The sequence below is a fragment of the Caloenas nicobarica genome, chromosome 1 (assembly GCF_036013445.1).
Source record: "Caloenas nicobarica isolate bCalNic1 chromosome 1, bCalNic1.hap1, whole genome shotgun sequence".
NCBI classification, from domain to species: Eukaryota; Metazoa; Chordata; class Aves; order Columbiformes; family Columbidae; genus Caloenas; species Caloenas nicobarica.
The window spans coordinates 58,698,003-58,722,426 of NC_088245.1; the positions used below are offsets into that span (position 1 = coordinate 58,698,003).

The 24,424-nt window shown below is 39.7% G+C and overlaps 2 protein-coding genes across 3 annotated transcripts in view; both read right to left on the minus strand.

The window, feature by feature from the left end:
• Positions 1–15,030, minus strand: part of MYRFL (myelin regulatory factor like) — a 42,309-nt gene extending 27,279 nt beyond the window's left edge. The window contains exons 1-5 of the mRNA XM_065656604.1: positions 14,985–15,030; positions 7,301–7,391; positions 2,203–2,270; positions 1,850–2,108; positions 269–360 (exon numbers count right to left, since the gene is read on the minus strand). Coding sequence (XP_065512676.1) covers positions 269–360; positions 1,850–2,108; positions 2,203–2,270; positions 7,301–7,391; positions 14,985–15,030 — 556 coding nt within the window. The remainder of the gene's footprint in view (positions 1–268; positions 361–1,849; positions 2,109–2,202; positions 2,271–7,300; positions 7,392–14,984) is intronic.
• A 2,598-nt stretch (positions 15,031–17,628) lies between these two features.
• RAB3IP (RAB3A interacting protein) overlaps positions 17,629–24,424 on the minus strand; it is a 34,014-nt gene continuing 27,218 nt past the window's right edge. Inside the window, exons 8-11 of one of the 2 annotated variants that reach the window (XM_065641349.1) lie at positions 23,555–23,667; positions 20,061–20,160; positions 19,888–19,957; positions 17,629–18,065 (exon numbers count right to left, since the gene is read on the minus strand). In XM_065641349.1, coding sequence (XP_065497421.1) covers positions 17,983–18,065; positions 19,888–19,957; positions 20,061–20,160; positions 23,555–23,667 — 366 coding nt within the window. In that variant the 3' untranslated portion in view covers positions 17,629–17,982. The remainder of the gene's footprint in view (positions 18,066–19,887; positions 19,958–20,060; positions 20,161–23,554; positions 23,668–24,424) is intronic. The other variant, XM_065641357.1, reaches the window with a different exon arrangement.

The window sequence follows — 24,424 nt, forward strand, 5'->3', positions numbered from 1 at the left end:
ATCTGTGCACTGCAGACTCACTCACGGAGAAGGGCAGAATATTTTGCATGTCAGGAAACATGAAACTCTAACACTTTTTCTCTCTTCGCCAAATATAAATAGGGCCTGGTTTTCAAAAACACTGAAAAGGTAAATTACTCCAAACCTGGTAGTGGAGTACAGACTGTTAATACCGCTACCTTTTCAGAGCCGGGAGAAGTTGTGCTCTTAAAATATTTACTTGTCTACAGCATGAAACATTAAATTTCATCTTCACACAGTTTCTTACCTTGTCTGGAGTCCTGAGATTGGACTGGAGAATCAGTGGCATCTCCCAGTAATTGTGAGAGCTTCCTTTTTTTTCCTGACGCTGCAGAAATGCTTTTTTAAAAATACACATTGCGTTACTCATTTATAAGTAGAAATACAGATATCACAGAATCATAACAAGAGAATATCCAGGTATCTCATTCTAACCGTATTGTCATCCAAATTCTGATTTGCCAGGGGGTGGAGACTGCTGTTGACTTTTTAAAACTAAATTATGCAATTTTTCCTTCCAAAATATAAATTACTTTACATTTTTATTTCATATGAATAAAGAAGTTGATCTCTTTTTAAAAATTTACATAGTGAATCCATGGCATGGTTTTATTGTCTCCTGACACTTGCATTAAAATCACAGCTTTCTTTTAAATAATTGTACTCCACCAAGTGTGAACTTGGTGAATTTTCCCTCTTATACAAGGAACAGTAGTATCAGTTAAACTAAGGCGTTAATGAGGTGATCTCAAGGGGCAACTGATGGGTAACAGTTTTCCCCTCTCCCAGAAACTGAGATTTTTTAAAAGTGCTCCTTTGTGCAAGGGAAAAAACCTTATTCCAGAGTTTTGATATTATAAAATGTAAGCTGGAATATTCTGACGGATGGTCATTTCTTCTGGATGGGGGAAAATACAAGCCAAACTCCAGGTTGTCAGGCCCAGTAGGTACTCAAAATAAGGTTTCTCCATGAGCAGAAGAAAAGCCCACCCGCCATATTGTTATTCTTTTTCTGGGTTTGTTCAAATGTTCCACGTTTATTTAAGAAGTATTTTGTATCTTAATTTCCAATAACTAAAGTATTCCCTCAAAAATAATATGATTTTGACTAACTAGAACCTTCTACTAGAAAACAAACTAATAAAGAAGATAAACAGCTTTATTGAGAAATCCAGGCCCAGCTTCCTTCCCCTTCATCACATTTACCACATAATTGAGCTCTGTACAGAATAGGAGACAGAGCATCTGCAAGCCCAGGACTAACATTGATGAATTCACATTTCTCTCTCATAACCAGGGAAGTCACCCTCTGGCACGCATCAGTCAATTCATTCTTACTAGGTATCATGGTTGGATGCTTGTACTAGTCAGCATATTTCAAATAATTAAGCACCCACAACATGCTGATGAGTGAATATGGCAGATGGTAGATGCAAACCATTTCGCTTGCTCTACACAGATATGATGATATTTTTTTTTTCTCTCATGCCACTTGTCAGAACACTTACAAGATCCTTATGGACAAATCCCTACAATAGGTATTGCAAAGTGCCTGGATATTTTTATAATCCAGTTATGAAGCACCTGTTCATCCCTCATTAGATTTATAACATTTTTAAAAATTGAAATCCATTCCTACTTCCAATCTGAACTTCAATCATTTTAAGAACCCTCAATGACAAGTGTCTCAAAAATGTCTAAACACTGCCATCCTGTGGAAAACCCTACACCCACGGGGGATTTTACATGAAGCCATGACTTCAACCAGCTCTACTTTTTTCTTTTTTTGTATCTGTCTCATCCTTTTTATAAAAGCTTTTTAATTTACCCAGAAATCTGAGATGCATTTGGTTGAAAATATGAATAATTAAAACCCAAAAAGTTGGAGGATGTAGAATTATTCCAAGCAGTCACAGCATTTTCTGTCTTCAGACAGCAGCCTTGGGGGATGGTGCAAGGATGACCACCAGCACTGGGGTCAAAGTACGTCTCCGTCAACCTGCAGGGAAGCTTGCTGGGTGCCACAGCAGATGGGCATGGGAGCTGAGTCTGCAGCCCGCTGGGCCATGGAGGGTCATACCACAGGGCTGTAAGAAGTAAACAGACACGAAAATAAGGAGAAAGAAGGGGAGCTGGAGACCTTTCTACGAGTTTGGAAGAGGACGAATTCATGTGACCTACTCTGGAGCTGTGGTGGTGAACATCGTTCCGATCCAGAGTCCGGTGGAGAGTCTGGCAACTGGCTTTGTCTAGGAATGAAAAAGAGATTTTGATGTCTACTGGAAGGAAACATGGAGGATGATCACAAGGCAATGCTGAAAGCAGCTGGAAGACCACCAGGCTACTGACAAGGGACTTCAGGAATCATTGCTCACCATGGCTGCTGCCCCTACTCACAGAAGAAATATCATACTTCATCAGACCATCTCCTATGGCCCTCCACCCCTCCTCCATGCAAGAAGGCCCCATCTCTACCAGCTCTTGCCCAAACCTCTCCACCATGACCCACTGACTTCAGTCCTCCTTCCTTCCCACGAGTCATTCTTCAGTTGTCTCCAGCCACACCAGCAACTCTGAATACATGGAGTTCACAAGGGCTTTAAACCCATTCTCTCCAGAATACAGGTTAAAGAACCTATACCGTCGTCTTCCACTAGCAAATTTCTTAAGACCTTAGTTTGGCCAAAGCACTCTCAGTCACTATCAGATGTTACTAGGTCCCATTTTAGCACCTTGCTCACCACAGGTGGCAGCCAAGGAGCAGAGGAAAGCGGGAAGTTGCCACACACGTGTGAAGTGCATTTGCCCACTTTGAAAGAAGAGATTTCACAAGCTCACAAAAAAATCCAGAAGCTTGATGTGGGGTTTCCATGGCTCCATGGGCCCATGATGCCTCAGGTCATCAAGGAAGGGATGCAACATATAGATGGTCTCGCGACCAAGAGGTGGACTTGACCATGGACACTATTGCACAGGTTATTCACAATTGTGAAACATGCGCTACAGTCAAGCAAGCCAAGTGGTTAAAGCCTGTGTGGTATGGGGGGGCAATGGCTGAAGTATAAATACGGGGAGGACTGGCAGATTGACTGTTTTGCACTCCCACAAACCCGCCACAGCAAGCGCTATGTGCTTACCATGGGAGGCAACCACTGGATGGCTGGAAACACACGCCATGTGCCATTCCACTGCCCAGAACACTATCCCAGGCCTTGAAAAGCAAGTCACATGGCACCCTAGAAAGAACTGAGTCAGACAACGGGATTCATTTCCAGAACAACTTCATAGACACTTGGGCCAAAGAGCATGGCATTGATTTGGTGTATCACATCCCCTGTCATGCACCAGCCTCTGGGAAAATCGAACAGTACAATGGGCTGTTAAAGACTACATAAAGAACAATGGGTGGTGGAACTTTCAGAAATTGGGATTCAAATTTAGCAAAGGCCGCCTCCTTACTTAACACCAGGCGACCTAACAGTCAAGCTGTTCCTGCCCAATTGAAGCTTCCACACACTGTAGAAGGGGATAAAGTCCCTGTGGTGCACATAAAGAATGTGTTGGGGAAAACAGTCTGAGTTGCTCCTGCCCTGGGTAAAGCCAGACCCTCCCATGCAATTGCTTTTGCTCAGGGACCTGGGTGCACATGGTGGGTAATGCTGAAAGATGGAGGAGCCCAATGTGTACCTCAGGCAGATTTGGCTCTGGGTGAGAACACTCCCATGATCCTCCTCTCCACCCACCGCGGGTGGGGGAGTGGTAAGCGACTGGTACGTGGTTTTAGCTGCCGGCCAGGAGGGGCTGGGGCTAAAGCGCGACAGTAATGGCATGGCACGGTCCCAGCCAGGCCGGTTACGCTCTGACAGTCGTTACAGGAGCTGGGGACCGGGGGCAAGACAGAGGAATCCTGGCTGGAAACCAAGGAGTTCCATGCGATACACAGCCATCTCCTTGCCAAACCCCACAGCCGAGCAGGAGATTTATGTTTTATCGCCACTGCCTGGGAAGGTCATCATGGAAGGTCAAACAAATAAGTGTGCTCTGTGATTTTTAGTGTTGACCGCTTGCTACTTAAACAGCTAGATCTCTGAAAACACAACCTCTCCTGATTCCTTTCTAAAGAACTTCAAAAGCACGCTGCTCTGCACAAGAACATGCCAGCCCATATTTTCCTGTGCGGCTTCCTCCTGATGTTCGGGCAGGAAGCGGATGTTTCCTTGTGCGCAGGTGACACTCCAGGTTTTACTCTCAACTTGTCTCCCAGCAGCTCAGCCTATTCACGTGCCTGAGACTTGAGGGAAGGTTGATTATTTATTCTTTGGCACATGTACTTGATTATATTATATCTCCCTGTGATACTCTGTTTTGCTTTTATGCTTATGGAGCTTCTCCTATCAGACAGTGTGTAAAGGATTACTCTCTTGGAGTGAGACCTGGAACTGCCCCATAGTTTAAGCTAGGCCAAGTCCTTTGTGAGTAGCTCACAGCAACAAGCAGAGGTTCCCACACTACGTAACAAAACCATTTCATTCCTTCTGCCTTGAAAACAGGAGCATCCTAACACCACAGGCTATGCTGCTGTCTCCAGTCCGCTGAGGGCACAGGTCTGTCACATCTCCCATTTCATTTTTCAGCCGATGATGGGGCTTTCAAAGCAGCTTAAGGGAGGGAAAATCCTGTGCCATCTGAGTGCCATTTGAAGGAACTGCAGAGGGTCCCTCTGTTACATTAGGAACGCATGGAGGTTTAAAAAATGGACTTTTAACCCTTTCAGGTATTCATATGAACTGTAGACTCAAACATTACTCTGAAGCACTACCTGAAAGACAAGTGCTTAAGACACATAGTAGGCTAAAAATGCTAGAGCAGAGAACGGATGACAAATTTAGTGAGACACATCTCCTTTACTAAGGCCCAGTGTTGTGGCAGAACTTGAGTAAAATAAATTTGCTTAAAGGGACACCTTCCTCTTCAGAAAACATATGTTCCCACATAGACAGCAAATATTTTCAAGCATCAGTGGAAAATTTCCATCACCTGATTTTCATTCTAGTGTTTCTACTTCAGGCTTTGTATTTTTGAGGTTGGATGGCATGAAAGAGAACAGATTCAGTTTTGGTCACAGCCTATTACTTTTGATGTGTTCTTGTGTATTTCCTAATGGTATTGCTACTGGTTTTCTGACATATTGCATCCACAACCCTGCATTTTGTGTTAGCCTGAACTATATGATTACTCTTAAAAAATGAATTTAAAAATTCCACACTAGAATAATCTTTAATTTCCTTCAAAACAAGTTTTCTAATGCTTTTAAATACCATGTTTACTGCTCTAAACATCGTTTTCAAGTTTCAATAGAGAGTCAGTAAACATCTGGGTTTTTTTTTTTCTGTGGGATACTTGACCCATAGCTACTGAATTCCGAATGTGCCTTGTAAAATTTAAAAAGATACATCCATGAAAGTCTAAAACTTCCTTTCACATTCATGTTCCTGGTTTCAAACATTGCCTTGTGTACTCAATTTCTGCTTTAAGTTAGAGTATTTCAGTAAAATACAGAGACAAACACTTTCTAGGACAAATAAAGTATTCGTAAATTACAGAGGTAGTAGGGATATGTCTCCAAGTTAGAACTTTGCTCAAACTGGTATTGTGCTTTTTAAGGAAAAAATATTCTGTAGTTTAAATGATTCTGTATTACAGACATAGTATATCAACTAAATGTCTACTTAGAAAAGGACGTGCAACCGTTGTTCTCCTTTCACCACGCAGGAATAAGCTGTTACTGTAGGAGAAGATGACAAAATCCCATGGTGCATCACGTGTGATGTAAGAGAAGAATAAATGTAACATGCATGGCCTGTCTGGTGTAAGAAAACCTCTAATGGACACATCTAGAGGTACCCAAGACCTTGCCGGTAACTGCACCCTTTTTATTGCAGTCTGCATTCTGTATTGCACGTGCTGTTATGTTGATCTGCATTATATATATATATATGGAGGATTTAGTCTTTTTCTACTTTGACACGTTTTAGCAAGTTCCTTTATGAGATTCTGTTTATGCACAAATATTCTGAAACACAGACAAATACTTCATAAGTTTACTTTTAGAGATCTAGTGATTCAGTAAATGTTCTTCTTAATCCCATAATTAAAGTCTTACTGTAATATCAGTGTAAAATCCTGTTGAGCCTCCAAACCCATAGTAGCTTTAGAGATTATTTTCTTGCATGTAAATACTTAGTAGCACTTGAACTATAATATCTAACATACCCAAGCTACATAATAGCATATATATATATTTATACACATTTACATTTCTGCTATGGTTTATGTATAAAAGCAAAAGAACAGCCTTTTAAAGTTGTCATACAGGAGTTCGATAACCTGTTTAACCTGATACATGTGTAGCCACTTGAAAAATAAAGGTTATGTATAATTATATACAATAACTTCTTCATTCTTCATTACTTTTATAGCATGGCAGAGAGAGAATGAATTCATTAGTCATGATTTAGAACAGATAGAAGGCTATTTAACCCACTGTAAGTAAATATGTCCGCTGCTAAGTGCAGCCAGAATGAAAAAAATCCAGTGTTTAATTATTTTTAAAACATCCCCTCTTGCTCTGTTTCTTGGCAAGTGCAACTGTCAGCCCATTAATAGAATTTTGTGTTGAACAACAGGAATCTGACAGTTGTCTAGATGAAAGACTTGGGTTTGAAGTCTTTGACAGATCTGTGTGGCTTAACTTTCCACTCTTGTCCGCAACCCTTTGCATTATGTATCCCTTGTATCTCTTACAGTTAGTGTCAGAAGAGATTAATGAACAGTTTCTCTGTTCTGAATGAAGCATTAGGATGAAAACAGTAGCCCTGCTTCCCTCAAACTGGGAGGTTTACATTATTCTCTCAATTTATTATACATTAGTCTCACATCACTTATTCTGTCCATAAACACTAAACTAGCACTTACTGGAATGTTAAAATAGCAGCTGTACATTTAATGCCACAATTAGTATAACAGTTGTGAATTACCCCAGACTTCATTATCATTCATTCTGTTGGACAAGACAACCATATTTCCATTACTGTCTGTAATTAATTTTTCCAAGTCTTCTTAGACAGCTGCAACTAAGTAACAATATCAAGAGAGACACAATCCTCTTAAATTCAGATTTCAGTTCTGACCCTTGCATTCAGATTTTATCAGAGTACTAATGAAAACAATTTAAGAGATGTTGCTAAGGAGAGGAGGTACATGTTCCTGTAGTACTTACAAAGTTCCAAACTCTAGGTCACTACTGATGAATTCTTCCAACATACTTGTATCCACCATGGGATTCTCCAAAGCTCCATGGACATCTTTCCCTAAAATTAAAAATGTCAAAATGATGGAAGTTATGATAGTGGAATTCAGAGAGGATGATCAGTACTTCAGAATAAGTTGCAGTGCCTGCTCTCCTGCACAAAGGAAAACCCAAATCCATCCTGTCCGTGTGTAACAGGTGGGTTACACTTCTGGCTTTAGTCACTCTGGGAGAAAAGATAACGCAAAACTCAGAGTAAAGGAGAATGTGCACGGGACGATGAAGACACAGCAGCACCAGGCAAACACCAGTGCATGCACGGCACTAAGGCTCCACTGAATTACCACAGCAAGAGGATGAAGGGGCCCAGTCGGCAACTGGAAATGGGGGGTTTGAAGATAACTTCATGCTCTGTTACGTTGGGATCAAAAGAGGCGGTTGGGTTAAAGCTCAGATATTGTCACACACAGACCCACTTTATGCATTCGTACTGCAAGTGAGTTTCTGAAACGGTTTAAAAATCCGCCATCCTGAGCCTAGAGAGAGCAAAAATAAAGCCTTAGAAATGTCTGGTGGCTTCCTTACATTCTCCCAAAAAAACAGCCCACTAACATGTTAAATGTATTAATAAATAGAAAGGTTCAGTACTTTGTCCTTTGTTGCTTGGTAACTGAAGGCTATAAACAGATTTTATGATTCTAAATCCTCCAGAATTCATGACAAGTTTTGGGGACAGTCAGCTGGAACTCTCTAAAAAAAAAAAAAAAAAACACCAAACAAACACCACTTCTTTGTAGGCTCTCTACCTCTCCAGCAAGCCTGCCATAAATACAGGTGCGGCCAGTCAGAAAGCAAACAAGATAAGAACATTCAAGTTACTGCTCTCTCCAGTGCTGGCTCTGCCCACTGCCACGCAAGATAAAATGCACGAGCCTGCAAATCGCAAACTGCGTGGCTCAGCCCCGAGTGTTTGCCCTCAGCTCTGCAGCAGAATAGAACATGGAAGGTTAATCCCTGTCATTGGGCACAGGAGCAGTAACTGCCTTTGGTGCTTTTACTGTTTTCCCACTGTGGTAGCATCAGACACATGTATGGTAAGAAGTCATATCATGACATTTTTTCTGTTGGGTTTTTTTTTTTCTGATGCCTCTTGTCCAACATGGTTCCTTCTTGATCCAGTGTTTAGACATTATTTAACTGCAAGCAGCATCTAAAAATCCACTTTGACCACCTTGCACAGGAATTCCCTCATGTGTCCATCTTAATACATTAATTCACATTGCTAATAAAGATCTCCTGAATTGCTGTGGTCACAGATTAATCTAGGCACCATTTGCTTATCGCTACTGCAGATTTAATTTTGGCTGCCTTTCACTGAGATAGCAACTTGCAGGTGCACTACTGATAGATCCTTGCACCCCAATATACTGGTGTTGTACACAAACCTCCGCACATCAGAGAAGAGCAGATTCAATAGGTGCAGCAAAATTATAACATGGAAAATCTTTAAGTAGCAGCAAAGCAGTTTGCAAAACCAGCTTGAGAATACAAGAGAGCCTAGCTTCCCTTAGCAGCCTTCCTCCAATTTGTTGTATTCTCATGTTTTCTTTCTTCATGTCTGAATTTAAGATATCCTTGAACCTCAAACAGTTCTCCTTTTGCTAATGTAGTCCACAGGAAAATGATTCAATCACTTTCTCTTCCTTTTCCCCATATGTTCCTCCTGTTCAAATTGCCTGGCCCTCATGCAGAACGATACAATTTTGTGATTAACATGAGGCTAGAGATCAGATACAGAGAGTTTTACCTGTAGCACAAAAGCAAGAATTCCTTATTTTGACCAAGGTCAGAAACAAGGTCTTTTGAAGGACAGCTATGAATCCAACAAGAACAGGACCTTTAATAGAATCCAGAAACTGTCTCTGTTGCTAGGTGGTGACAACAGCAACAGGTATCATCCCCTCCTAATCTCTCCACTTTGCATAAACAGTTAAATCGATAAGAGGAGAAGGAAGAAGTAATTCTGTGCTGAGAGAGGAAGGAACCACACCAGGAAGAAGATAGGCCACCACTAATTAAAGCTTCATGATACAGGTGCACAAAAGAACCAGCACATTTGGACACCATGTCCAACTTAACTTCAATAACATTCTTCCTCTCTGAATGTACTTTCCTAGTCTGTGGCACCATGTGCTTGCATTGACACCTGTTTCAGTAGGGGAGGAACTGTTGGATCGTATGCAAATTTATTGTTTATTATTTGTTATTTTTTAACCTGTGTGTACATCACAGGACAAGCCCTGGTGAGAGGTCCCTGAGAACACGCAGCTTCCTGCGCAGAACCACGTGCCTGGCTAAGAGCTGCCAGAATATGTGGAGTCAGCAGCTTTTATCAGCTTGTGCTCAGCGATCTCTGCTCCCAGTCCACACTCCACACCACAACATGCCCAGGCAACTGTAGGAAGAGTCTGTACCAGGTAACACATTCAACTCAAGTGTCACTACGCAGAGGACTCTCAGGTGCTGATGAAAATGAAAGGCCAAGACAGTGACTGGGGTTTCATACATGGTTGTTTGCAGAACAGAGACTGCAGTGACAGGCAGCACATGACAGTATTTTTTCCCATTTCCCCCTAAACTTGATATTCTCTTGTTACCTCTCCTTCAATCTGAAGTCTAAAAGCTGTCAGTTCTACCACTGGCTTCTGCTTCCCTGTCCATTCGCTCCTAGCCTGGCCCTATTCCCAGCCCCAGGCCCCCAAGGTCTAGTCTGAACCCCAGTCTCCTTCTCTGACAGCTGCTTGCTCCATCTCTCTCTCAGGGAGGCATCCCCTCCTTTCCTCCAGTCATGAGACCATAGTCATCTGGCTCCCGAGCTTCACTTCATACTCCACACTTCTGTAGCAAACAGTCTCAACCCCCGAATTACCTGCCTTGATTAATTCTCCCAGCACTTCCATGTAGTGCCTTACATCCCACTGTGTTTAAATCAGTTGCCTCATTTTGATTAGTATCTAAAGGCATAGTGAAGGATGGTGGACAGAGAACCAGAAACTCCTTGCAATAGGTTTTATGTTATTGCTAAGCTTCTGCTTAACAAAATTTCATACTACGACAAGGTTACCCACCTAGTTGACCAAGGGAAGCCTGTCGATGTGATCTTTCTGGATTTCAGCAAAGCCTTTGATACTGTCTCTCACAGTATCCTCCTGGACAAGACGTCCAGCATACAGCTGGATAAACACACAATGCAGTGGGTGAGCAACTGGCTGATGGGCTGGGCTCAAAGGGTTCTAGTAAACGAGGTTACATTGGGCTGACAACCAGACACTAGCGGGGTTCCACAGGGATCCATCTTAGGGCCAGTGCTCTTCGATGTCTTCATAAATGACTTAGACTCAGGACTTGAGGGATTGCTTAGCAAGTTTGCTGATGACACAAAATTGGGAGGAGCTGTCGACACTCTCAAGAGCGGAGAGGCCCTGCAGAGGGATTTGGACAAATTGGAGAACTGGGCAATCACCAACCGCATGCAGTTCAACAAGAGCAAGTGCCGGATTTTGCACCTGGAACACGGCAACCCTGGATGTACATGCAGACTGGGGGACGAGATGCTGGAGAGCAGCTCTGCAGAGAGGGATCTGGGGCTTCTGGTCAACAGTAAGTTGAACATGAGCCAACAGTGTCCCTGGCAGCCAAGAGGGACCCGTGTCCTGGGTGCACCAAGCCCAGCGTTGCCAGCCGGGCAGGGGGTGACTGTCCCGCTCTGCTCTGCACCAGTGCGGCCTCGCCTGGAGCACTGTGTGCAGTGCTGGGCAACACAGGATAAAAAGCACACAAAGCTACTGGAGGGTGTCCAGAAGAGGGCTACGAAGTTGGTGAAGGGCTTGGAGAGGAAGCCATATGAGGAGCGGCTAAAGTCACTGGGTTTGTTCAGCCTGGAGAAAAGGAGACTGAGGGGAGACCTCATGGGGCTACAGTTTCCTCACAAGGGGAAGAGGAGGGGCAGGCGCTGATCTCTTCTCTTTAGTGACCAGTGACAGAACCCAAGGGAATGGCAGGAAGATGTGCCAGGGGAGGTTTAGGTTGGACATGATGAAAAGGTTCTTCATGCAGAGGGTGGTGGACACTGGAACAGGCTCCCCAGGGAGGTGTCACGGCCCCAAGCCTGACAGTGTTCAAGAGACTGGACAACACCCTCAGACACACGGTGTGAACTGTGGGGTTGTCATATGCAGGGACAGGAGTTGGACCCAACGATCCTTGTGGGTCTCTTCCAACTCAGGACATTCTATGATTCTATTATGTCTTCAACAGAGTAGCTGTTTCAGAACAAGTCACACACAGTTGTGAATTTGGCTGGAACCAGAGCCATCACTTTTCAGAGTATCAAAATAACCAGGCTATTAGGATGCTCTTTCTGCATACATAAATTCGGTCCACAAGAAATGAAATATTCTCTCAAGCTTTTTGTACTGTTTAAAAGTCAATACTAAACTGATCATTTCCTGACATTAAAAGAGGATGTTAGGAGGTTCCCAGCCAAGTCCAGCTATTTGTAGTAAAATCTGTGTTAAGAAATCAGCCATTCTCTACAGGGAACAATCCTTAAGTAACACCTTGAGATGTAAAAATGACATTCAGAATATGGTCAGTGCTTCTTAATACCTGCTTGCTGAAAGGACAAATTAATGTTTGCTACAAACTCTTGCAACTTTAGGGAAAGGTTTTCATCTGAAGATACTTGACCATTGTGGGCAAAGAGGTCTCAACACCTTATGAGCTCCACTTTACAGGCTCAGTGAAAAGTCCAGTTGAACTTCATGGACTTACACAATGGTAATTCCTACTTAGGGGTCTGATAGTTCATAAGCTTCTTTCAAGCTAAAGAACTCCAAATATCCATCCCTATTTAAACTGTTCAAGATAGTCTGGTTCATTTTGACTGGAACAGACCCAGAGTCATTAATAAAAACTGCCGTGCCAGCAGAGTTACAGACATGAAGCAGGAAGACCTACAACACTCCAGCTGGTACGGAGTGAGCTTGTGTCAAGATTGGGTTTTCCCCAAAGTAACATTTTCAGGAGAAACAGATTGTTAAAATTTTAAATTCCTCATTTCATCTTTTATTCCTTTTTCAATCTCTCATCGTTAAAATGGTATGTAAACCTTTGCATTTAGAGTGGTTTGTGTTTAATGGTATGTTTGTTCTGGGGCTTAATTTATTTACCAAGAGCCCAAACTATACTCAGTGTTACCCTTGCAGGAGGGTTGAGCATACAAAGAAGTGGTGATTCCACTAAGAGACCTCTTTAGATCACAGAGAGCACAGAGACCAAACACACACATTCCAGATACTTCAATGTACCTTCCAATAACAACAAAAAGAGAAAACTGAATTTAACAGTGTAACTAGGTCGGCTTTCATTCAATTTCTCAACCCATTGATAACATCAGCCAGAGTAGCTTGCTTGGCTGCACATGGACAGGCAGAAGAGCTAATGAAGAGCTCTGACCATCCCTTGACAGATAGGAACTTATCGATTCAAAAATACAAATGTTTTAAATTAAAAACATCAGTCCCAACAGAAATCATAGGGAAAAAAAAAAAAAAACAACACAACAAAAAAATCAAAACGTGCAAAGGTGAATTCTCTACTGTGGGAGGAGTGAAATAAGACAGGAAAGACAAGAACTTCCCACAACAGCCACACCACAGGAGAAAAGCCATTTCCTTGAAAGATAAAAAGCCAAGGTCAAATCCCAGTGAGAGACATGTCTAATCTAAGAGGTCTATTAATTATTGAAAGTCATGATAGGCAGGAAAAGCAGCATTATTTCATTTTCCTTGAAAAAAACCTACTTTTTCAGACTGTCCCCTCTCAATATTGCAAATTTGAGTTTATCTTACTAATGAGTATCAAAACAAATATGCACTGTAAAGAACTAAAGCAACAGGGGGAAAAGGACCCTTTTTCTCATGCATTTCAAATAATCTTACAAAAGAGATGTACACACATGCTTAGCTGCCAGCTGATGCATTTGGAAGCCAAAACTGAAGCATAGGTGAAGCAGAGAGACATCCTCAGTGGAGGCATTCTCCACTTGGTACTGCAGGATTCAGCTTTTTTGTAGTCTTGAAAGACAAGGTTCTAAGGAGCTACTGAATGATAGAACAATTAGCTCCTTGTAGCCTTGATGCAGATAATGAAATTCAGCCACCCAACAGCATCCCTGCACAGCGTTAGCAGAGCTTTGTCATGTTCTAGGGCTGCACATGTTACTGAAGGAACAGAACTTCCCAAGATGGATTTTTTCCTGCAATTAAATGGAATTGGCAGGGCTTCTCCCCCTCACGCTGGCCCAGACAGATGTTCTACCAAACTACCTTCTAAAAAGAGTTAGCTTAGTAATTCTAGAATTACAAATAATAATGCTAGCTAAAGAGTTCATACAGGTAAAATATCAGAGATACTTTCTATGATCAAAGTACTGTTGTCACAAAAGCCAACAGAACCCAGCCCATCCTCTCTAGAGTCCTGTTTTCCAAGTCAGTTCTTAAAAATTCTTCTGATAATGAGGGTTTTTTGTGTAATTCATATCCAACACTATTTTGAGTATTTAACAGCTATATAGTGCAGTGCAGTACATGAACAAATAACTAGATGAAACCAGGCACTATGTTGCTGAAAGCAAAGCCAAGTAAGTTTGTTAGCTTTTGATCTCCATGACTTAAAGGAATGTAAGAAACGCGGTATGAATTTGCTGAAATCTATAAACGCCACATTTGCTGGCTAGCAGCACTAGACTGTGGTTCACTGGTTTGAATATCTTGGCTTAAATACATTTTCTTAATCCATGCTGATGAATCATTGATTTCCTAGTTTGAAATTAAAACTCAAAAGTTGGAGTTGCCACCTCTTGCTGAGACCAGAGTGCCAGAGGAAAAACAAACAAACAAATGCCCCTCACTTCTTCAGCACAATGGAAATTAAATGCAGGGGGGGGTGGGAATTGCCACACTATCTAAAACAGAAAAGGTAGGCTCCCAAGTTGCTTTAAGATCAGTATCACATGAATATCTGGCGCAGGTAATAGAAGGAAAACATATACAGAAAGAGAAGCTTGGAATAGAGAGGTTAATAATAATAACTATTAAAAAAAATGCCAAGTGTAAATTGGAGGACAGGAAAGAAAAGGTTTTGTAAAAAAAAAAAGTTACATAAGTCTTTGAACAGCCATTTTGAATCACATTATGTCAGGGCCTGAGAAATGCAGTTTTATTATGGAATCTATTAGAAAGTAAATTCTCTGGGAAGAGAATGGCAGGAGACTAATGACACCTGCTTGAATGTAAGGCAGCAAGAGAGATCCCAGCCAAACGACAATAAAAACTGAGTTTAACTTCTCAGAAGGATCCTGATGATCTGGCGCAATTACCACAATTAGAATCTGGCCATTTTGGAAGAACGATTATTAATGGACAGAAGAACCTCTTCAACCTGACGTGGTACAATGGAGCAGGGAGGGAGCTCTCTAACCTCATGAAAATCCCCAAGATTTTAGAAGTGATAAATGGCAAGGAGACCTCAGCCGCTTCCCAGTTTTCCTTGCTGGCAGTGTTCAGGCTCTCTCTTAAAACTCGACTCTTACCTTCAAAGAACTGCTGCAAGGCCTCATTTTCCCCCACCACATCCATGAAAAGCCGGTAGAAGCGTTTTGCTTTCCTGCTGCTCGAAGAGTCCCGCTGAGGAAAATGCACCGTCCCTCTCCCAGGTGATTACGAACGTGCCAAGGGACGCATCACATCGTTGTCAGGACATTCCAATGAATTCGTCCCAGCTGGTTTCATTCCTTCATAACTAGAGCCAGGTCTATAATTAAACTCTGCTACATGTAAAGTAGAATCTGACAAGGCTTTTGAGGCAAGATGAAGGCAACGTGCATTCTTCCATTCAGTACGTCTGATGTTCTTGTTTTAAGGACCTTTGGTCCCAGTACTAATCATAATTACGCATGCGCAAAAAATGCGGCAATAAAAATTACTTATCTTGTCTCTGTACTTTCACACAGGTGAGGTAATTAATAATACTGATGAAAGGAAAAGTAATCAAATCTGCAAGAGTAAAGCTATCACCGGTTTCACCATATGTGCTATCCCATTTAAGCAGTTGAACATCAGACTATCCAGCTGCTCTAAAAAAAATTATATCTCCCAGCAGTTTAATTATATAGAAGCAGAATTTCTACATTATTGAGAAAACTAAATTCCAGATTAACCTGTTTGTCTAAGGTAACAATGAAAAACATATGCGAAATCTGCACATTGAACAAAGGTCTTTAAGGCTGGTAGCAAACACTATTTCACTTTATTTAAATTGATCTTTGTACACTGATAATTGCTCCTATTCTGTCACCCCTAAGCAAACAGGAGAAAAATATTCAGACATTTTGCACAGGCATCTGTAAGAGGCATTTGGATGTGAACAAAAGCTTCAGTGAAGTCAAGCAGTCTGGAATAAGGCCATGTTCTGAAGTGGTTACATTCACCAGACAAATAGCTGTTGTGTAATGTTTACAAGCCCCAGACACTCGCAGTGACACAGGCTTCTCATGACAGGCAGCTTCTATTAAAGAATTTTGAGGGGGGGGCGGGGAAGAGACAGAAGCAAGCTGATCAGTATTTACATCATGTTGATGTAACTTAGCTACACTGGGTACACCCTTGTAGTCCCTAGCACAAGAAAATCACCTCACCGTTATAAACTTCAGATACCATTTATGCCTTGACACTATCATGTACAGAACAGACCCTTCCCTCTGTTTGAATGAGCAACGCTTATAAAGGATTATTAAGTTAGAATAGTGGCAACTATCAGCTATCATTTAACTACTGTTAGCTAATCCTGGAAACAGCTTGATTTCATTATGTAAACTAAGGATTAACAATCATTTAGGAAGCATTTATGAGCCTAACATAAAATGTAATACCAACAGTTTGTTCTCTACGAGTGAGTAAAATCAGACTTCCTTAGTATTATCTAAATAATAAACAACTTTTTAACAATTGAAGATAGAGTTCTTCCAGCTTTCTACAGTCAGAACTAATACCCAGCGATCGGAGATTGATAAAAATGTTTCAACAGTATTGAAATAGCCCAGGTTGGACATACTTCATTACTAGTAAAATACTTAGGTACAACTGTTTGTTTTAATCTTAACATTGAAATGCCTGGTCAAAGCCAACACTTGCAAAGTGTTTTCAGGCACATAGACATGTAAGCAACACAAGTACCGTATTAAATTGCACTGCTCATTCTATTTACTTTTGTAAAAACGGAGAATGCTCCAGTAAGATAGTGATGAATGTTATTTTTGTTCTGCATCAAAAAAAATAAATCTGTATTCACCAAGCCCCCAAGGTGCTTCTTGTTAAAGAACCAACTATATAAACTTGCCTTTACTTCTACTGTGTTAGTTTACCCGCCAATGCTTTAATCTTGGCTGTAATTGATAAACAGTTGTCATGATCAAGATCTAGTTTTTTTCCAAAAGGGTTTTTACACAACAATTCTACCACATCCTCACAACTATGTGCCTTGTAACCTAATCAGCTGTCTGCTTTAAGCTCAGGCTAAGTCCAGGGAAAAAGGACCACCTGAACTGGAAGTGTAAAAGTAGCACTTGAAGAGAAAAAGCATCTTCCTTAACAAGCCACAATCCTTTTTTTTGCTTCTCTTTGTAACAAATTGTGTGTGTGAAGAAAACTGCTAACAAACATTAGATGGAAATTATAATCAGCATCTTAAAGAAATCAAGTTAAGATATTTTCCAGTTTCCAGCGCAGCTGTGGGAAACTGATGTATAAAACACTGGAAACTGGAAATCCCCAAAAAGCAAGAGGGGGTGAAAAAAAGAAATCATTTAAAGGAATGGAAAAATTCTAATGGAAGAGGAGAAGGGAAAGTTTTTAGCAGTTCAAGAGGGGTCAGGACAGATTTCTAACCAAAGAGTGAACAAGGTAATTTTATTGTTCCTTAATGTTTGAAAAGCACCCTACTTTAGAGAGAAGATATCCAGATTTATTATGCTGTTGACAATTCACTATGTATGTTTCTCTTACATTGTTTTAAATGAAAAAAACCACAGGAAAGCCGCACTTTAAAGAATTCCACGTTTTCCTAATTGTCTGTTCACTGTATTGGTATACATGCATAGAGAGATACATGCATGTATCTAAACACCACAGTGAAGAAACTATCAGGCATTTATTCCCTCTTCACAAAATCATGTCAGTTTTACATTTTCAAATGACTTACCAGGGAGGTTCACATCACTCTGCACCACAAAGAACAGAAGACAGACACTGCTTCAGACTAACACTTTAATCAGAAGTTTTGTTTTTAAATGTAAATTACAATCACTAATACACCTGCAAGTGCTTACCACATTTGTTCAACTAAATATTATATGTACGCATATACAGCATAGGTCAGTTTAAAACAATCACAGTACTTCTTAGTGCAATCTGCAGAAGGAGAAAGATCTTGGACCCACTTCATGGAAATAAATATCAAGTGACAAAAAAAGATTCAGCAATTTTAATTATATATGTTCAATGAAGTTCATGCATGCGCAAGAGTTAAAAGATTTAGAGCTCTTCCTTGTAAAAGCCAAGTTTTGCTAGTGACATCTCTCTTCTCAGCTGCATAACTTCCCAGAACATCTGATCCACTAAAAAAGAAGAGACAGAAATATCATTAAACATACTGAATTCATGTTTTATTTTAACGGATGTATACAGGCTGCCTCACTGTACATCAGTTTAGGGGAAACTGAGAAGTAACAAACATCTAGTAAAACCAGAATTAATATCTGTGAGTGCTATTTATGCTTGGTTGTGACATAAGTTGTTATTTATTTTTAAAAATTCTAAATGATGGTCCTATAAAAATTCACCAAATTTTAGGATATTTCTTTTTAGATTGGGGAACAAAAATGCATTAGTACTTCTTGTCAGCTTCAATTAATTGCTGTTTCTCAATTTAATTGCCTGACCCCTTGGCTCATTTTCTGTAAAATTAGAAGACTGCAAGAGGAAAAATGTAGAACTTGTTGGATAAGAATTGTTTCATCAGAGAATCTGAAATTTTGTTATAATTAGCATGAGTGCCAACATTCTTCTAAAGGTACTGTTGAAATATTTACATAAAGCTACAAATGCAAATACAATGTTTTAATGATAAAGTGACAATTGAGCCGCAACACCAAACTCAAGTATTTTCAAAACTTCTTGTGAAGAATAAATAACTCTGGTAATGCTGAAAATATTGCATTATTTGATGGAAAAATACTAATTTCTTTATCTCAATAGCAAAGTAATAAAATTTTAGTTGAGACTATGTAGGTCCTTTTGATCAAATTAAAAGCCTTTTAACTATGAACCAAATTAAAACTTAACACATTGGCAAGATCTTCTGCAATGCTGGTACATCAGTAAAAATCACCACCATTTGAAGGTTTTATTAAACATAATTTAGTGCATGAAACAGGTGAATTTCTGGTGAATTCCAAGAAAATAATTCCCTTTGACAAGGGAAGATAACAGCATTATTTTTTGTAAGCAACAGTCTATTTATCACCTCAGGACTTAAGTAACTAGGTGTACGGTACGTATATTTTCATAGCCATCTTCTTTTATATAGACATACTGAAACTGAAAAACACCGTTAAGAAAATTCCTGAATTTCTGAATTACTAGGCAGATAAAGTTTAAATGTGCAGTTGTTGGATATGCTATTTTGACAGGAACAAAGTGACCAGGTATTTCTGGTGGGGAAAAAAAAAAACCAAACGAAACAAAACAACAGTCTGAAGCAATGGCAGTAAAAACCACATATCCCTTTTGGGGTGGGGGGTAATCAAGCCTTACATTGTCAGATATATTTATAACCAGAGCCCCAAATCAAGACACTTTGCCATGTTGCAGCAATGGCCAACACTCCTCAGCTGCACTCAGATGAATGATTACAGTACAGTTTCCTGTTGATTTCTTGCAATTTAACCTAAAATACTGTCATCCTTGCCAGTTTTCCCTGAACGGTAGTCTAACAAGAAAGGCTGTCTGAATTCTCCACGCACGAAACAAGAAGACACACCAAAACACCAAGTGAAAGAAATAAAAATGGCCCAGATAAAACCAAAAGGTTTTTTTGGTCTAAAGCATCTCCATATTCTGTGAAAGAGACTATTTTTGAACACTGCGTGGAAAAACTAACTCCTCTCGTTGCAGAATTTTTCATAACATTTCTTACTGAATAACATAAGGGGGTTTTAAATAGACTAAAAATCGCTGCTTTTTAATTTGTTGTTAAAAAAAAAACACACCAACTTAAATGGAGAGTGGGATATCATCAAATTCTCACAATCACAAGAATGACTACAAACAGTTTTCCTGTAATGTCAGGTCACTGCCATTGTGCACAGATAGCAAGTTTCAGGCACATGCACTATGTAAATGCCTATTTATATGTGCCAAACACAATTTCCTACTCACCATCTTGCTGCTTCAACAGTCCTTGCTGGATGTATCGAATATACGTAAAGAAGTTACACACAGAAGTGATCTGTATCCATAGAAAAATAAAGGTGGTTAATATCATTTTCTATAATGTTATGGAAAAATAACTGCATAACTACTCAAAATGAAATCACAGTAAATCCACTTACCCTGTAACGACAGAAAGGAGAAATGTAGTAATAACTGCTTGAATCTCCTAATTTGATTCTATGCTTGCATGACTTACTTTGTCCACTGAGAGCACATTTCCTACAAAATAGAAAGTTTGCATGATTTAATGAACGAATCTGACATTAATATCTAAACACATGCATTTAAAGTATTAATGTAATTGCTTCATATTGGCACAGATACTAGAGTCTCTGCCTTCATTTTACAAGTTGCAATTATTACATTATGTTGTCAACTATTTTAGATCCGCAAGGATTATTTCGTTTCAATACTGTGATGCGTTTCTGATTTTTAAAATTTTCTCCAGGTCTGGTCATGTACTTGTGCATTTGCTAATTTAAGTTGGTTTGTCAACACTGGAACAGTGGGATTTCTTTAATTAACTCTTCATATGTAAAATAAAGATTGTTTAAATTATCAGCTGATGCCAACATTCAAACATTTTTTAAAATTCTGCCTCACGTTGCATTTCATCATAAAAAAATATCAGCCCTACAGAATAGTAGTCAATTCTCTGAAGCCTCTCTCAGATGCATTCTAAGAACAGCTTTGAATTTATAACCAAACCAAAGTCATTTTATATTCAGAGTATAAAATAATTTATGACAAAGGCAAACAGGCTGTCTGGCAATAATTGTCTCCATTACCATTATAAAAAGTGATGGTAAAATAACCAAATTTACTTCTTCTGTAGTATTGCATGTATGTCGTACTTAGGAACAAGGAAAAGTCAGTAGTCACCACGAATTCCTCACAAAAAACAATCTGAGAAAAGGCCAAGAATTTAAAAAAAAAAATCCTCCAACATTCTTTAGAAAAAGAAGGTTTAAATCCCTTGAAGAAACTGCTACTAATACAACCTTAATAAATGCAAACAAAACGGGAATTTTATTTATTTGGAATTTCTATATGCAGCACGACAGATGAACTGGGTTGTCATGGCATCCACTGTTTCATTGATTTTAAAAGCTGTTGGCTCTTTCCCTTCCATTTCTACCTCACGAAACTGGGGAGTCTAAGCACAAGCTGCCTTTCAAAAATGAAACAAAAATTACCAAGCTTCTGTAGTTCTAAACAGTGGCTCAGAGTCCCCTTTAAATAGCCTGCAGCTGGTCAACAGAACCATGCAAGACAGGAGAAAATTGAAGAGCATATATGATTTTCCATAGCAATTTATGAGGACTGACAGCAGCCCATTTATCCAAGAACTCCTGCAACAGCTGAAGCAAGCTGATCACAATTTCAGCCAAGCTTTTGTGAGAAGACAGACAGCCTTTCAATGCTAGGAAAAGAAAGTCCTTTTTTTCTTTTTTTTTTTTCCTTTTTTTTTCCCTTCTGGCTATAGAATTACCTTCTATGTGTTATCTCCCATCACACCAGGTTAAATGCTGGCACGACGGTTCCTACTAATGGCTCGGCTCTGCGCCGCACAGCACACACGCAGCTGAGCGCTTTGTCCCCCGTGGGGACAGTTATTCCAATTCCGTGGGGAAACCCAGCTGCCTCACATTAAGGCAGCACTTACCACACGCCATCACAGCCACCATTCAATAACTCCTCTATATCAAGAACCTTTCTGCACTATTATCACAGCTCTCCACTCCTTATTTTGCTGTTGGGCGATTACTCACTATTTTATGCATCTGTTCCCCCATCCCCCCCAGGCAGTAGTACAATAAAATAATTCCTTTCAAAACTTTACTCTAGTTTTTGTTATTATTTATTTACAGTTTGTCTGTGTTTTATCACCTATTTGAAGACATGGTTACAATAAAAATACTGCTTTGCACCGTATAAAAATAAAAAAAATGTCAAAGCACTACTCAGATTCAGTGAAAACTGGAACACCTGTTTTCCATTCAGTACCAGTAATCATGGATAAGGCAAAGCACATATGCTGTCAAATTACACTTAAATACTGCATATTCCTTACCTATTACTTATCTATAAGCAACACTATAAAATTTTTCTTTGCTACATGACAGCAGGCAAAGGAAGAAAGGAGTACACCCGGCCTTTTGATACATCTAAAGTAACTAAATTACAATTTGTGGCAACTATTTAAGGGTTGCATAAGTTCTAATAAAAAAATTTGTCTTACACTGGAGAAAATAGGCTAAAAAAAAAACTCATAAAACTTCTGAATGATGTGACTGAGTCTCCCGGTTTTGAGTAAGCATTTTATCATGTTAAGACATCGGGAAGTTGCTTGAATCGCAATTATTTTAAATCAATTTCCCAGTTGCTCTTTAATGACACGTGACTTGTTTCAGGAGCTTCTGGCTGTCCAGCTTCTATACTGATATTCATGGAACGCAGCTCACAGTGGCATATCTTGGACTTGGAATCACCACCCCCTGAGTAGCTCCATTACTGGTGGTGGGGCCCCTTCTGATGAGGGGGTTACAGCTCAATGAGCCTGGTGACAGGAGTAAGCTGGAGAATATATGAATCCCTGAATTTTGTAAGCTAGAAAGGATCAAACAATAAGTTAAAAACCCAAAATTTTCATTTTATGCAGCTGCTTTAATGAGAAAGTAAAAAGTTTTGAAATCTGTTCAAAGCATTTTCTCTCCCAGAGGGAAAAAAAACGAAAACTAAAAACCAATAAGCAATGAGAAATCAAAAAATAAAAAACCCAAAATCTTAAGAGCCAACTGACAACATTTTGACGCAAGTTTTCTATCAGAAAATTGAGCTCTGACAAAACAAATACTACGGAGAGTTGTCAACTTGTTCAAAAGATCACCAACAGAAAAGTCAAGGCTTTCTCAAGATTTGGAAAGCTCCAGATTAACACCGACCTTGCTTGCTTAAGCTCAACATACACTAAAGCATACTACAAATCCCATCCATCAAAGCTCCAGTGCCTCAGCAGGTCGCTCCCACCTAACTTCAATATCTCTATCGGTACCTGACAAATCTTCCTTCAGATTCCTCTAGAACCATTCCAAAAATTCTAAGATAATCTTCCTGTCATTGAGGCATATTACCTGCTTTAGGCTCAAACTCATCTTCATTCCCACTTCATTACATTCCTCCTGTTCAAATTCACCCTTGTCAGTGTGCTATGTCCTAAATTTATTATGCTACAAATATTCTAGATGTCCAATATTCAGCCTGTACTATTTCAACACCTACTTCTTTCATGGCGCTTTTCAGCGTCATAATGGTCTTCTCCAAGGAAGTGAATGTTCATTTCGTGGTCAATGCATCAAGTGAACAGCTCTCCCAAAAAGTGAATTTGTCTTAAAAGGTTTGTTCTATATTAGTCTTTTTATTAACTTTAATTTATTACTTGCTTACTTTCCCCACAAAATTTTGTAACAGCAATCTCAAAGTCTTAGATTTTAGGAAATAAAGTTTAAGACACAGAAATTTGACTGAGGTGATCAGCTGTTAGCATCTTTCTCAATCCAAGTGTTATCTTAAATCAGTTAAGATTCCCCCTCTGTCTGTTTGCTTAACATACTTTGGTCCCCCACATTCAACTGCAGAAGCTTTCACAAATCGAACAGGTTGCAAGCCAACAGGTTCAATGCTCAGAGTGTTGTTTTCAACAGCTTCCAGAACAGCTGAGGCCAACTGCAAAAGAAATTTAGAAAGCAGTTAAAAACAGCTCTGCGTTATCTATTGCTTCAAAGCAGTGACATATTTCTTCTTCTGTAAAGCTAGGAACAGGGGAATCAAAAAAAATCAACTCAACAGAAATCCAGTCACAAATGAGATTTTGCTTTCATTGTGAGCAAGAGGTTCCATTTCCAGGCTTTTGTTTAAATTTTGCCCTCCAAATAACCCTGCCATCCCTGAGGCAAGATAACTGCCTTTACAGCCAGGAATGTAGTCAAGCATGTTTAAAATGCTAACTGTATTTTCAGTCATTCCTCATAAGCTCAAGTAGCACATACAATTGTACGTGTAGTGTTCTTGTCAGAGACTGGAAATGGCACAAACTTTATTTTAAAAAACTGTTCTAAATTTATTGTGTTCTATGGAAATACAAGATGATGCAGCATGCTTCCTCATCTTGCAATAAAACAAGTAAATATTATGTCACTGTTTTTCAGCCAAAGATAGTTTTAGAAAGGTGTTCATATAATAAGACAGAAGAATATATGGAAAAGCCAACATAACATATAGAAAAGCCAGTTGCAACTTTCAAAACACCAGTCCAGTTAAAACATCATCTTCATGAAACAAAGTGCAACTTTCCTCAAGCTTTTCACGTTAATTCTTTATAAACACTCAATCATAAGACACTAGAAATATCCCCGATTTGTTTGATTAGACTCAACACTTGTTCAAGACTCCTGTTTAAGTATGGACAAGTAATAGCCCTTAC